Below are 13,979 nucleotides of genomic sequence, written 5' to 3' on the forward strand. Positions count from 1 at the left end.
CAACTTTGTAAAATTGTCCGAAAACTAATGCTTTTTTTGGCAGTTAATAAACAACCGTTAAGAAAGAAAATAGTTTTTGAACAATTTAACAAATTAATTAAAATGATTTACAATGTTATTTTATCAAAATAGCTTTTTATTTAAAAAATAGCACGCAAGAATTTTCAGCGTTTCAGCATATCATTTCTCGCTACTAATGTCATGATTTTTAAACGAGATCGCTAAGAGTATTTCAGAGTCTTAATGCAACTAAATTAAAATTTTTCAAAATTTTTATATTATGCATTACACTGAAATAATTTGCGAAAACGATATTAAAATCAATTACAATTCGTATAGAATTAAAATCAATTACTTTTTAATTCGCTCGTGGATTGAATCGATTATAATAGCTTAAAACCGATTAAAAAGTATTCCGTTTTAATCTATTTTAATTGCACATTTTTAGCAGGGTTAGGACACTTCAAAATATATTACGATACAGATGTAGAAAAATATATTTCAAAAATATAATGTTTTTATCGATACTTATCAGAAGAGTAAATAAGGGCTGCAATAAAATATTTTTCACTTTAAAACACTTCAAAACGGCATACTTTGTTTATTTCACGACGTTCAACACGACAATCACAGATCACATGCTTCCTACGCACTGCGCGTTCGGGATATGTCTGTTTGGGCACAACGATTGGTATCCATTTGCATGTGATTTGCTGATGTATCGGACAATACACGAGCTTACCCAACTTGCAAGCTAAACTCATGCAAACCGCGTACACAGTTTACATGCGTAAGACACACAAACTTTGCGCGCAAAAAATGTTATCTGAGATTTTTACTTTTGAACACTTCTAAACTTTTTCAAGGTACACTTTTAACCTTTAATTACATACGTACCTCCTCATTATTCTTAAACATGAGTATATTATCACACGAAGGTACATACACTCGAGTGTTTTTTTGTCATTTAACTTTTTATTTGGCCGTATACATTTCGAGTTATACAAAATTAAAACAATAATATGGAATTTTGTTAATATGGTTTTTTAAACAAAATTTTTATATCAAAATATTTCTTCGATAAATTGATTGTCATTCTAAAGAGCAATATTTAGAAACATTAGAGACATCATTTTATGCTTGTTGTTTAACGTTAAACAGGGGTAAAATGATGTGTTTAATGAAATTTCTAATGGTATTTTTAAAACTTCTGAACGCAGAAAACTTCTAAATCAAAAGAATTCTAAACAATGAAAAGATAAAAATATGTAATTTTGTAACAAGGTACTGTGTTTCTTATAAACTAAACTAATTTTTAAAAATTATTTTTATGGATAACCATATTATAACCATTTTTTTTTCTTCCACCGATTATGCAGTGCATTAGATTTTTATAAATTACGTTTTAAATAATAAATATTTTATTACTTTGAGTCTAGAATCTGTCAAATAACACTCTGACGAATGTAATTGTTCAAGATTCAATAAAAAAATATTAATTATAAACAAAGCTATACAATAAAATAAAACTGGGTGCCCTATTACCCTCTTCTGTTCTATATATTCTAAATATTTATTTCACGTAACGTATACTACAAATAGATTTTCAATACTGGCAGTGAAATTCGGAACGCAATCCTGTTATCATTTTGAACAATTTTCCCTTTAGGATGAATAGTAATTAACTTGGGAATTGGGGCTAAGAACAATACTTCTCTTTCTCTCTCCCTCATTCTCGTTCTCTTTCATTGTCCGAATCATCTTATTGCGAATTCAGTTGGATTACATTAGTTCATATTAACCCTTAAATGCACAAAAGAGTTAGAGAGACCTCATGTAAAGTTTCGAACGCTTTTGTGTAAATACCGAATGAGATAGGAAGTTTGGACCAGGGAGTAAAAAAAATTTGAAATCTTGATTGATATGGTTGATTAACTTTATTGGTCAACTAGAATTCGAACGACATGACATTAAAGTTTTGTTGGGGTCTGTAGAACTACTATGTAAGTGAAATGTTTTTGTGAATAATTTTATGTAAAAAAAACCGGACAAAAATGTTTGAACAGGTCCGTTTGCATATGTTACTCGCATATACTCTGTCTACGGTTAGAACATTATACAGGGTGATTCAGAATAACATTATGTTCTTGAAGAGACATATTCCTGAGGTTATTCTGAAACAACTTTTCGTTTGGCAAAAATTTGTCCAAAGCGTAGTTTTTAAATAATAAAAAAAAATAGTTATCAAATATCCGGGCGCGTATAACAGTAAGGCAGGGCCGGCGCAACTCACCGTTCGATACGGGCGATTGCGTGAGGCCATCGCAGTGATAAGCTGACAGCTAGAACACTGCTTTCCCTTCCTTCCCCCTTTCTCTGACTCTCTCTCTCCCGCTCTTTCAAAGCCTATATCCCATTCTCATTCTCATTCTTTTCTTATTTATTTATCAATTAATACACTAACATTAAAATAATGCTAGAATTAAAATATTTAATTATTTGATGTCTTGCTTTTAATAATTCTGTACACCCATGGAATTTGATTCTGTCTATGGAGAAATTTTCCAAACTAAGAAGTCGCTATCTTTCTACATACTTACAGTTCATGATTAACGTAACAACCAATAAGCTCTAGTCGTTACATTAATCATAAACTGTGAATATGTAGAAAGTGGTGACTTTTCAGTTTGGAAAATTTCCCCATGGACAGAATCAAAGTCCTTGGGTGTACACCCATGGAATTTGATTCTGTCCATGAGGAAATTTTCTAAACTGAAAAGTCACCACTTTCTACATACTCTCATAGCGTTTTTCATTGGGAAAACTAGTGCGCACTGAATGTGCACTTGCTGCAGGTAATTGGGCGTTTCCGTTGGCACCGTCATCGCGCGAACCGAAACGTCCAATTGCCAGCGGTGAGTGCACACTCAGTGCGCACTAGATTTCCCAACGAAAAACGCTAACAGTTTATGATTGACCTAGTTTACACCGAACACTTGACACGCATACTAACAAGTAACTTTCTATTAAATTGTCTTAATTTCGACAATACGTGTAAATGTATACATGATATCTATATTTAATTTATTATCTTGATTCATATTGTACCAGCTTAATATACTATTTATTAAATTTATTACCGAAATTAAGATAATTAAATAGAAAGTTACTAAATATTACGCGTATCAAGTATTCGGTGTAAACAAAGCCATTAATGTAACGACTAGAGCTTATTGGTTGTTACGTTAATCATGAACTGTAAGTATGTAGAAAGATAGCGACTTCTTAGTTTAGAAAATTTTTTCATGGATAGAATCAAATTCCATGAGTGTACGTGTAAAAAAATATTTTTTTTTAGTCAAAAATAGCATATTTAAAATGCGTGATTAAAAAATAAAAATGCAGAGTGAAAGAGAAAGAGAGAGAGAGAGAGAGAAAGACGAGTTCGATCAAATTTGAACGTGTATACTCACTTATCATCCAACACAGCAATCAGTCTTTATCTTCACGAAGACAAAATATCCATATTAAACTCGAGATTTTTCTCTTTTCTTCTTAAATCACATCATTTGTCACATACACTGCAATCATTTTTTGGATTGAAAAATACTAACGCGTCACTTTATACAAATCACTATCGTCAATTACTATTAGTCACTATTAATCACGCGTAAGAATTACTCAAAAAATGAAACACGTGCATGTGACCGTGATCTCGAAGATTTCAACGTCATTCCGATTTTTGACGGCCGAAAGACTGAGTTTGATATAAGACAGTCGCTCGAGAAACGTGAGCCGTGAACGCGCCGCGAGTGCAACGTTTGGCTCATTCAGGGGGTCGATCATGAAATTTTTTCCCTAGGGCGGAAACGTGAAAAGTAAAAATCTTTACCATTGAAGTTAATGGAGAAATTTTTCACTTTTCACGTTTCCGCCTTAGGGAAAAAGTTTCATGATCGACCCCCAGGATGACCGTGAAATCTTCGAGTTTATGGTCACAAGCGCAACAGTATTTTTAGTTTTTAATTATCGCCTTCTGATTTTTAGAACGTTGATTACACAGTGATACCGCGAACAATAAAACGAGTCGACTGCTTGCTCGTAAAGCAAACAGGATATAACCTAACCTCTTTGTTGTAAACCCGTGTCGTGTGTTTATGGTGTAAACACGTGTTCCTTTTTTTGAGTAATTCACGCGTGATTAGTAGTGACTAATAGTAATTGACGATAGTGATTTGTATAAAGTGATGCGTTAGTAATTTTTGATCAAGAAAATGATTGCAGTGAATGTGACAAGTGATTTAAGAAGTGGTTTAAGAAGAAAAGAAGAAAATCTTAAGTTTAATATTGATATTCTGTCTTTGTGAAGATAAAGCTGATTGCTGTGCAGAATGATAAGTGAGTATTATATACATGTTCAAATTTGATTGAACTCGTCTCTCTCTCTCTCTCTCTCTCTCTCTCTCTCTCTCTCTCCTTTTTTCTCTTTCACTCTGCATTTTTATTTTTTAATCACGCATTTTAAATATGCTATTTTTGACTTAAAAAGAATATTTTTTTACTCGTAGAAAATTATTAAAAGAAAGACGTCAAATAATTAAATATTGTTTTTAATTCTAGCATTATTTTAGTGTCAGTGCATGAATTGATAAATAAATAAGTAAGAAAAAAATGATAATGAGAATGGGATAGAGGTTTTGAGGGAGCGGGAGAGAGAGTGAGAAAGAGAGGGGGTGGGGGAGGGGAGAAAAAGCAGTGTTCGAGCTGTCAGCTGATCATTGCGATTGCCTCATGTAATCGCCCATAAAGGTGCAGTTACATGCAAGCGTCGTGCGTCGTGCGTCGAGCGTCGAGTTGTGCAGTGGTTATTGCGCAGTTTGGCACAGCTTCTTGACGCAAAAGCCATAGACGCTTTTACATGGGAGCGTCGAGCATCGAGTGTCAAGGACAATTTCATTGAGGCAATGTTCCGATATTTATTGCTAATATTGAAAATCTATAGTTAATGTTGCATATATGGAATATTGAAATATATATTTTATAAATTTTTAGTTATTATATGTTAAAAAATGTTTATACATCAAACATAACCTCCCTTATTTACAACGTAACTTTACTTATTTTCCCTTCTAGCATCAAGAAACTGGAATCTGCAAGTCCAGATTCCAGCGTCAAGAAGCTGCGCAATAACCTTCTGTGCAACTTGATGCTGGACGCTCGACGCACGACGCTTACATGTAACTGCACCTTAACAAACAGTGAATTATATGTACCGGCACTGTTTCACCGCTATATGTACCCGGTTATTGGATAACTATTTCTTTTTATAATTTAAAAACTAAGCTTTGGGCAAATTTTTGCCAAATAAAAAGTTGTTTCAGAATAACCTCAGGAATATGTCTCCTCAAGGACATAAGGTTATTTTGAATTACCCTGTATAATGCTAAGGAAAAGGGGGCTTCTGCACAGGGACCAAAATTACATATCATGAAGTACATCAATTTTCGATTTTAAACACCTTGAGTTAATCAAAAATACCTCATATTCGCCTTGTTACATAATTATACTTTTTCGTAAGAATAACAATGACACAATTTTATTGAATGTATGACCCTTTAGCCTTAAAAGGCCGTATTGTAAAGTCCGTGAAAATTTTTTGTTGCAAAGATAATTTTTGAAAAAAAGTGAATTTTCAGACATCCAAAAATACCTCATATTTGCCTTGTTACATAATTATACTTTTTGAAAAAAATGGCAATAACATAATTTTTTTTTGAAAGTGTTCTTTAGCTTTGAAACGTCGTATTTTAAAGTCCTTAAAAGTTTTTTGTTTTGAATATATGATTTTTCAAAGAAAAAGTGGATTTTTGAAAAATTTTTTATTGTTGCTTAACAGTTTTTCCTTTATAATTTCACAATAAACCATTTTTTCGGCAATGCCGATTGTGCAGTAAAATTTCTGAGATTCTGAACTTTTATTTGAAAGAAAAGATTGTTGGAAAACATTAATTGGAACCAAAGTTATAACTTTTCAAAGTTGAAAGTCTGCCAGACCTGAAAATGTGTTTACATATTTTATGGGATCGTGTGTTTAAGGATTAAAACCGCTGACCTAACCTCATTTAGAAATAAAATATAAATATTTAGAATAATATTTTACCAAAAATAGCATAATAAAATATCAATGTAGGATTTCATAATTTAATCTGTTTATATATTTACATTAAATACATATCTTTACGTCGATTTGTATACGGCGGTTTTAATGTGCATCAGTGAGCACTAGTGCGTCCAACCAAATTCTGTATTATATAATTTGAAAAAACAACATTTATTAAATCTAAATTAAAAATAAAGACATATTGTAATAATGTAGATAAAAATAAGACAAAGATAAAATAAAACTTTTCTTTATCTAGATGATTATCTAAAATATCTAAATGATTTTATATAAACAACGGCAAACATTGCATATTATCTTATAATATAGAGATATTTCTATTTTTGTTTTATCTAAAATTAACTTTATTTTTACAAGTTTATTTAATTTTTGATTGATTGCGAAATTACGCAAAAATTATATAAATTTGTGATCTTTTGATTTTAGGAGCAAGACGTGATGCAGATGGATATTTATGGGTAACTGGCCGTATTGATGACATGTTGAATGTTTCCGGTCATTTAATGTCAACAGCTGAAGTGGAAAGTGTATTGGCGGAACATTCCTCGGTAACTGAGGCTGCAGTAGTCAGCAAATCGCATCCTGTTAAAGGTCAATGTCTATATTGTTTTATCACTCCAACTGCAGGAATGACATTTGACGAAAAATTGCAAGTCGAACTGAAAAAGAAAGGTGTGTTTCATCAAGTTAGTTGTCTTAATTTGCCAATCAATAAATATAACACAATCAATAAATATAAAATTAATATGATTTGAACAGTACGCGAAAGGATTGGCCCGTTTGCTCAACCGGATGTCATTCAACATGCTCCGGCTCTACCGAAAACAAGATCCGGCAAGATCATGAGACGTATGTTGAGAAAAATCGCAGCAGGCGATAGGAACATCGGAGACACATCAACATTAGCCGACGAAACTGTTATTCAACTTTTATTTGAATTAAGGCCATGCGTTTAAAATATGTTTCTTTTACTTCATAGGAAAATGAAAGTATCTCAAGAGAACTTTTCACATCGATTGATTGGTAAATGTCTGAAACATGTTGCACAAGTTTCAAATGATTAATTTTATAAAGATAAAAGCAATATTGCACGTTATAGCTGATATATGTATTTGCAAAATATCATAGACATATACTTTTAAAATTTTATCGTATTTAGTCATTAACGTGACAATTTTGAACGTACAAAATGTATAAAACGATATTGTCTTTTCGTCAATCGAATCGGCTTGATATCGTCATTCAAGATTTTAAAGTGAGTCAAAATGAAAGTTGTTCTTTGGATATGTCTTTATTTTATTTTTCACAGTTCCTCTCTAATAGATCAAAAGAGACATATCGAAGGAATAGATTGTTGATATAATTAAATTATTAGTCGTTCTTTCTCCTCAAGGAGTTGTTGCGACTGCGATACATATCTTATAAAAAAGCATCGCCAAGAAGTAGCCTAAGTGTCCTTTTGTTAAGTCCAAAGTTAAGTTTCAAATTAATCGAAAGACAGAAAACGCTCAATATAAGTATATTATAATAAACAACACGATAGTAAAAAGCTGGTTGCACAATTACTAATAATTATTATTTAATAGACGAATGTAGTTGAGCGATAAATATGCGTTATTACTGATGCATCATTATGCGAGAAGGAAATTTTGTTTTCTACTATTTGACGTGTATATATTATATGTATATGTTGAAATTGTTTATGTACGCATATACACAGGGTAGCTCTCTGTCATTTTTACTGTGTTTCGTTTTAATGACATATTCTTTGATAAGCTTGAAACAAATATAATTAGCTTCTTTTTAACTGTTTAATGAATACGCGATAAAAAAAACGATATACTGATATATGTACTTATGAATGAAAGTTGCCTCATACTCCTTTCGGAGTTATGTCACATACATATCATTCCTTGTGGAACAAATAACTTTAGGTGTGATAATAAGTGTACATGTATTGTATTGTATGTAGATATAAAACACAAGTGTAAAACAGAGATATGTGGCCATACAACTACACAATTATATGTGTATATGTACGTGAGTATACATACATGTATATACATACATATATACATATATATATAATATATATCTTTTGTGTATACCTCATAATTACAAAATTGTTCTGTTAAACATTGAAGGGTATATTTTTTTTCTATTCTTCCTTTGTGTTCCTTGTACATGTACAGAAAGAAGAGAATTGATATTTTAATTTGATATATATATATATATATATATATATATATATATATATATACATATATACATATATATCCCAGATAGCACACAATATTTATGATAAATATTAATAAATATTTATTATAAATATTTTTCATAAATGTTATAAAAATATTTTATACTTATTTTATGTACATGACAAAAATAATTATAAAAATTTTATCCAAAATGTTATTAAAATATGTATAAAATATTTTCTAAAATATTTATGCTAAATAAAAAATAAATATTTACTATTATATTTTATAAAATATTTCAATAAATATTTATGATAAATGAAAAATAAACACTTATATTAATAATTTATAAATTTTTTCATATTTAATTTAATTATTATGTTATATTAACATATATTTTCTAGTTGCATTCTTATTTAAACAAATAACAAAAGTTATTCCAAATGCTATTCCGCATTTGTAAAAAATAGTTAAAAAAACTATAATTTTATATACGTTTATATAAATAATAAATTATTTATACATATTTCATTTTAATTGTACATATTTCATTTTTTTTATAACATATTGACCTGATTTACCAGTTATAGACACATGTTAGCACGGGGTTCACAGGTCATCATGAGGGACTAGTTCGCAGCGATCATAGAGGTTAAACGTTCACCGGGGTCACGACTTGGATGGGTGACGGCTTGGGAATTTTCGAAAAAAAATTTCTAAGAATGGAATATTTTTTTGTAAAAATTGTTTTTTAAAATATTATAAAAATATTGTTTTGCTTATTGGGATTATGTGGCGTAATAAAATATTTATGTGGATATTTTGAACATTTTGAAAATAATTATCATAAATTTATCAGAAATATTTTTAAAACTTTTATGATAAATATTTATGATTTGTCGAATCTAGAACTATAAAAACATTTATTAAATGTCTATGATAAATGTTTATAAAATATTAAAATAAATATTATAAATATTTTGTGTTATCTGGGATATATACAATTTATATACATATATATATATATATATATATATATATATATATATATATATATATATATATATATATATGTATATATATATGTGTGTGTGTGTGTGTGTGTGTGTGTGTGTGTGTAAAATTAAAATATCTATTAAAAATTGTATGCAAAAGCTAAAGTTTTTATGCATACACACACACACACACACACACACACAAAATTTATATCAATTTCTAAACTATATTTTATATATTGCAGTAATAATTTTTGTATTATTCCAAAATCTATATAAACAATTTCTGTAAAATCTTCACTTTTTTTTTAATTTTCAGAATATAAATGTTATATTAGTTTTGTGCTGTCCAAGATAGTATGAATATACAAGGATTGATAAAAATCGATTTATAATAAGTGTTGGAAATTCCATAGAAAACCAATATGTATGACGTTAGCACACACTATTGCGCCTAGTTATATAGGCTTAGTTTACACCGAATACTTGATACACGTACTAACTAGTAATTTTCTATTAAATTATCTTAATTTCGGCAATAAATTTAAAGAATAATATACTAAGCAGGTACAATATAAATCGAGATAATTAAATATATGTATCATGTATACATGCATCGTCGAAAGTAAGATAATTTAATAAAGTTACGAGTTAGTACGCGTATCAAGTGCTCGGTGTAAACTAGGCCATAATTGTATAAGTCGCATGAAAATTTGATATATTGGCAGACGCGATTCGGCGCGGTTGGATCGTCAAGTATTGTCAGAGGTTAGTCAGTGTAGCAGACGGTTGGTTGTAATCGACGGTAGCAATCTGTGATAAACTAAAGCAAATAAATAAATTCGAGTAAATTCACAGTGGAATCACTTGTAGAACGCAAGCGTATAATAACTGAATTCCATCTACATCTAGGTGCTATAAAAACTCAAAAGCATTTTTTACGTCAAATAAGCCATGTCGAATGTCAACGAGTATTACATCGAGATTTTACGTCTTGTGAAGCAAGCTGGTTCGGTAAGTCGATTAGATAAACAAAAAAGTAAACGAGTAAAAATGTACACTCTGATTTGTGGTATTGACTCTGGTTTTTGATATCGCAAAAACAGCAATATATTAACTATGTCAAAAAAATTTTTCTTATAGCGTTTTTCATTGGAAAAACTAGTGCGCACTGAGTGTACACTCGCTGCTGGCAATTGGACGTTTCAGTTCGCGCGATGACGTTGCCAACGGAAACGCCCAATTACCTGCGGCGAATGCACACTCAGTACGCACTAATTTTCCCAATATAAAACGCTGTTAGATATTTGTTAGCGTTACTTGAAACCCCTAAACATTTCTTTGCACTTGAAACGAAACATATATTTGAGGATAAAAAGAGATAGACAGCAAAGATACCAAGTGCCAAAAGTACAAACAACGTAAATAGACCTAAGGAATATTGAGATGTTTTATAGAATGCCGCAATTTTTTTATTCGTGTGCCAAGGGAACACTCAAGCGTGTCTGTAGGCAACAAGCGGCAATTATCGTCAAAGACGTGGTAGAAAGAAAAGGATATACGCTTACGCATCATAAAGGCGGCCAGCCAATGAAGAGTTGTATCTTGCAACGTCAACATATGACATAGGCTACGTTCCGTTTCACGCATAATGCGCATGGCGCATCATTTTATCCTTGTAATTCCCCAAATGTTAAACAAGGACAAAATGATACATCATGCGCATCATGCGTGAAACGGAACGTAGCTATATTAAGCGGCAAATTGGATTGATTGAACAATGGGCATTTTTCAACAAGCAACATAATTGATACAGCGTAATACAGTAAATTATTTTATCCTTGGTGTTCGTCAATAAACAAGGTAAATTACTTTGCTACCTTGTGTCCTTTTGTGTCTCTTGAAAAACATCTAACATCAGGCTTTAAGGGCCTCGCACATGAAATGCATAACGTAACACAAGCACAACATCAGACTGATGGGCCAATGAGCATCCAGCATAAAGTCGCCATATTGATTTACATAACATTTTTATTGGTCTATTGGTCTTATGTTGTGCTTATGTTATGTTATGCATTTTATGTGCGAGACCCTTTAGGCTTGTTGCACATGAAATGCATAACAGAGCATAAGCGTAGCATAAGGCCTCTGGACCAATGGGAATCTTATGTAAATCAATATGGCGACTTTATGCTGAATGCTTATTGGTTCATTGGTCTTATGTTGTGCTTATGTTGTGTTATGCATTTCATGTGTGAAGGAGCTCACACATGAAATGCATAACATAACATAAGCACAACATAAGACCAATGGGCCAATGAGCATCCAGCATAAAGTCGTCATATTAATTTACATTACATTTTCATTGGTCCGTCGATCTTATGATGTGCTTATGTTATGTTATGCATTTCATGTGCGAGGCCCTTAAAGGCTATAACACACACCTTCCATAACCGTAACCATAAGACGTACCGTAAAAATTATCCAATCGCAGTCGAGAATTAAGAAATAAGAATCTGAATTCTCGACTGTGATTGGCTAATTTTTACGGTACGTCTTATGGTTACGGTTATTGAAGGTGTGTGTTATAGCCTTGAGACTCTTTAAGCTCTAACGTTACGTTAATCATTAACTGCGAGTATGTAGAAAGATAGTGACTTCTCAGTTTGGAAAATTTTCCGAGGGACAGAATCGATAGGTATACACCCAGCGTATTTGATTCTGTCCTACGGAAAATTTTCCAAACTGAGAAGTCGCTATTTTTCTACATACTTACAGTTTATGATTAACGTAACGACTAATAACTACCAGTACCATACTTGAAAAAATACTTTATTTGCCCGATGTGCTGGCACTATTGATGGCTGACACGGCTAAACTTAAGATTGAGCTGTGTTTTGCAGTGTCGCTCTGTGTCTCTCTGTGTCATAGTTGGAAAGCACCAATGTAGACACTGAGTTACACAGTGTCGCCTGTGTCTCTTGTTGGAAAGCACCTATTATCGTCAGACGTAAACGCTTACATATCGCTTTCTGCCATCAGCTTTGACGTTACGTTAATCATGAACTGCGAGTTTGTAGAAAGGTAGTGACTTCTCAATTTTTGGAAAATTTTTCGAAGGACAGACTCGATGACCGTGGGTGTACAGCCATGGAATTTGATTCTGTCCATGGGGAAATTTTCTAAACTGAGAAGTCACCACTTTCTACGTACTCGCAGTTTATGATTAATGTAACGACTAGATTTTATTAGTCGTTACATTAATCATAAACTGTAAGTATGTAGAAAAATAGCGACTTCTTAGTTTGGAAAATTTCCCCATGGACAGAATCAAATTCTATGGGTGTACATACATCACAGTATAAGTACATACAATAATAGCGAATTTGGTTGGATATGCACCAGTGTGCACTGATGCACATTAAGGTCAACGTACATGAATTGATGTAAGATGTGTGTTCATTGTCAATATAAATATATAAACATATTATGAAATTTTCTCTTTTATGTTATTTGATAAGATTTAAGTATTAGAAATTTCGCCAATCGAGATATTTGTAGTTTATTCTTATTCTAGATCAATGTACAGTCGTGTTCATTATAGTTGCGACACTTTTTCTTCGATGCGTTTCTGAAAGCGCAACTATAACGAGAGCTGAGAACATGATTGGTTCTTACTTGTGGATCCAACCAATTACGTTTGCCGCTCGATGAGCAAGGCTACATTCCAAAAACCATCAAAGAAAAAGTATCGCAACTATAATGAACATGACTGTACACCCATGGAATTTGATTCTGTCCATAGGGAAATTTTCCAAACTAAGAAGTCGCTATCTTTCTACATATTTACAGTTTATGATTAACGTAACGACCAATAAGCTCTAGTCGTTACATTAATCATAAACTGCGAGTATGTAGAAAGTGGTGACTTTTCAGTTTAGAAAATTTCCCCATGAACAGAATCAAATTCCATGGGTGTACATTAAATACACAACCAAAAATACTCCCAAGAATTTAAATTAATATTTGTGTTGCAGAAAATGTGTTGCAACCTTTTAGCTCACGACTGTACAGTGCGTTGCATTGATACCTGGGGTACCGATTTTAGGGACCACGTTTCTTTCTTGATTATTTTTATGTTCATGACTGAATGCTGCGGTGATCGTTGACAGCAGCATTTGGTCATAAACGCAAAAATAACTAAGAAAAAAACGTGGTCCTTAAAATCGGTACCCCAGGCATCAATGCAACTCACTGTACACACACCCAAGGACTTTGATTCTGTCCATGGGGAAATTTTCCAAACTAAAAAGTCGTTATCTTTCTACATACTTACAGTTTATGATTAACGTAACGACCAATAAAATCTAGTCGTACATTAATCATAAACTGCGAGTATGTAGAAAGTGGTGACTTCTCAATTTAGAAAATTTCCCCATGGACAGAATCAAATTCTATGGGTGTACATACTTATACTGTGGTGTACATAAAATTGCTATTGTTATATTTTTTATTACTGAAAAATTGTGAAATGAATCCACTTTTAAATTTTGATGTAAAGACAACACTTCAATCGTATAACCTTGTATAATCTAATATAACCTA

The 13,979-nt window shown here is 31.8% G+C and overlaps 2 protein-coding genes across 5 annotated transcripts in view; both read left to right on the plus strand.

The window, feature by feature from the left end:
- The window catches only part of LOC105199849 (acetyl-coenzyme A synthetase), a 52,817-nt gene extending 44,500 nt beyond the window's left edge, over nucleotides 1-8,317 (plus strand). The window contains exons 9-10 of one of the 3 annotated variants that reach the window (XM_039451107.1): nucleotides 6,608-6,853; nucleotides 6,941-8,317. In XM_039451107.1, coding sequence (XP_039307041.1) covers nucleotides 6,608-6,853; nucleotides 6,941-7,137 — 443 coding nt within the window. In that variant the 3' untranslated portion in view covers nucleotides 7,138-8,317. Of the gene's footprint in view, nucleotides 1-6,607; nucleotides 6,854-6,940 lie in introns of those variants that run through there. The other 2 variants (XM_039451110.1, XM_039451109.1) reach the window with 2 other exon arrangements.
- A 1,685-nt stretch (nucleotides 8,318-10,002) lies between these two features.
- The window catches only part of LOC105205978 (inositol monophosphatase 1), a 134,889-nt gene continuing 130,912 nt past the window's right edge, over nucleotides 10,003-13,979 (plus strand). The window contains exons 1-2 of one of the 2 annotated variants that reach the window (XM_039451114.1): nucleotides 10,004-10,142; nucleotides 10,287-10,388. In XM_039451114.1, coding sequence (XP_039307048.1) covers nucleotides 10,329-10,388 — 60 coding nt within the window. In that variant the 5' untranslated portion in view covers nucleotides 10,004-10,142; nucleotides 10,287-10,328. Of the gene's footprint in view, nucleotides 10,389-13,979 lie in introns of both variants that reach the window. The other variant, XM_039451113.1, reaches the window with a different exon arrangement.

Source organism: Solenopsis invicta, chromosome 6 (genome assembly GCF_016802725.1).
Source record: "Solenopsis invicta isolate M01_SB chromosome 6, UNIL_Sinv_3.0, whole genome shotgun sequence".
Taxonomy (NCBI): Eukaryota; Metazoa; Arthropoda; class Insecta; order Hymenoptera; family Formicidae; genus Solenopsis; species Solenopsis invicta.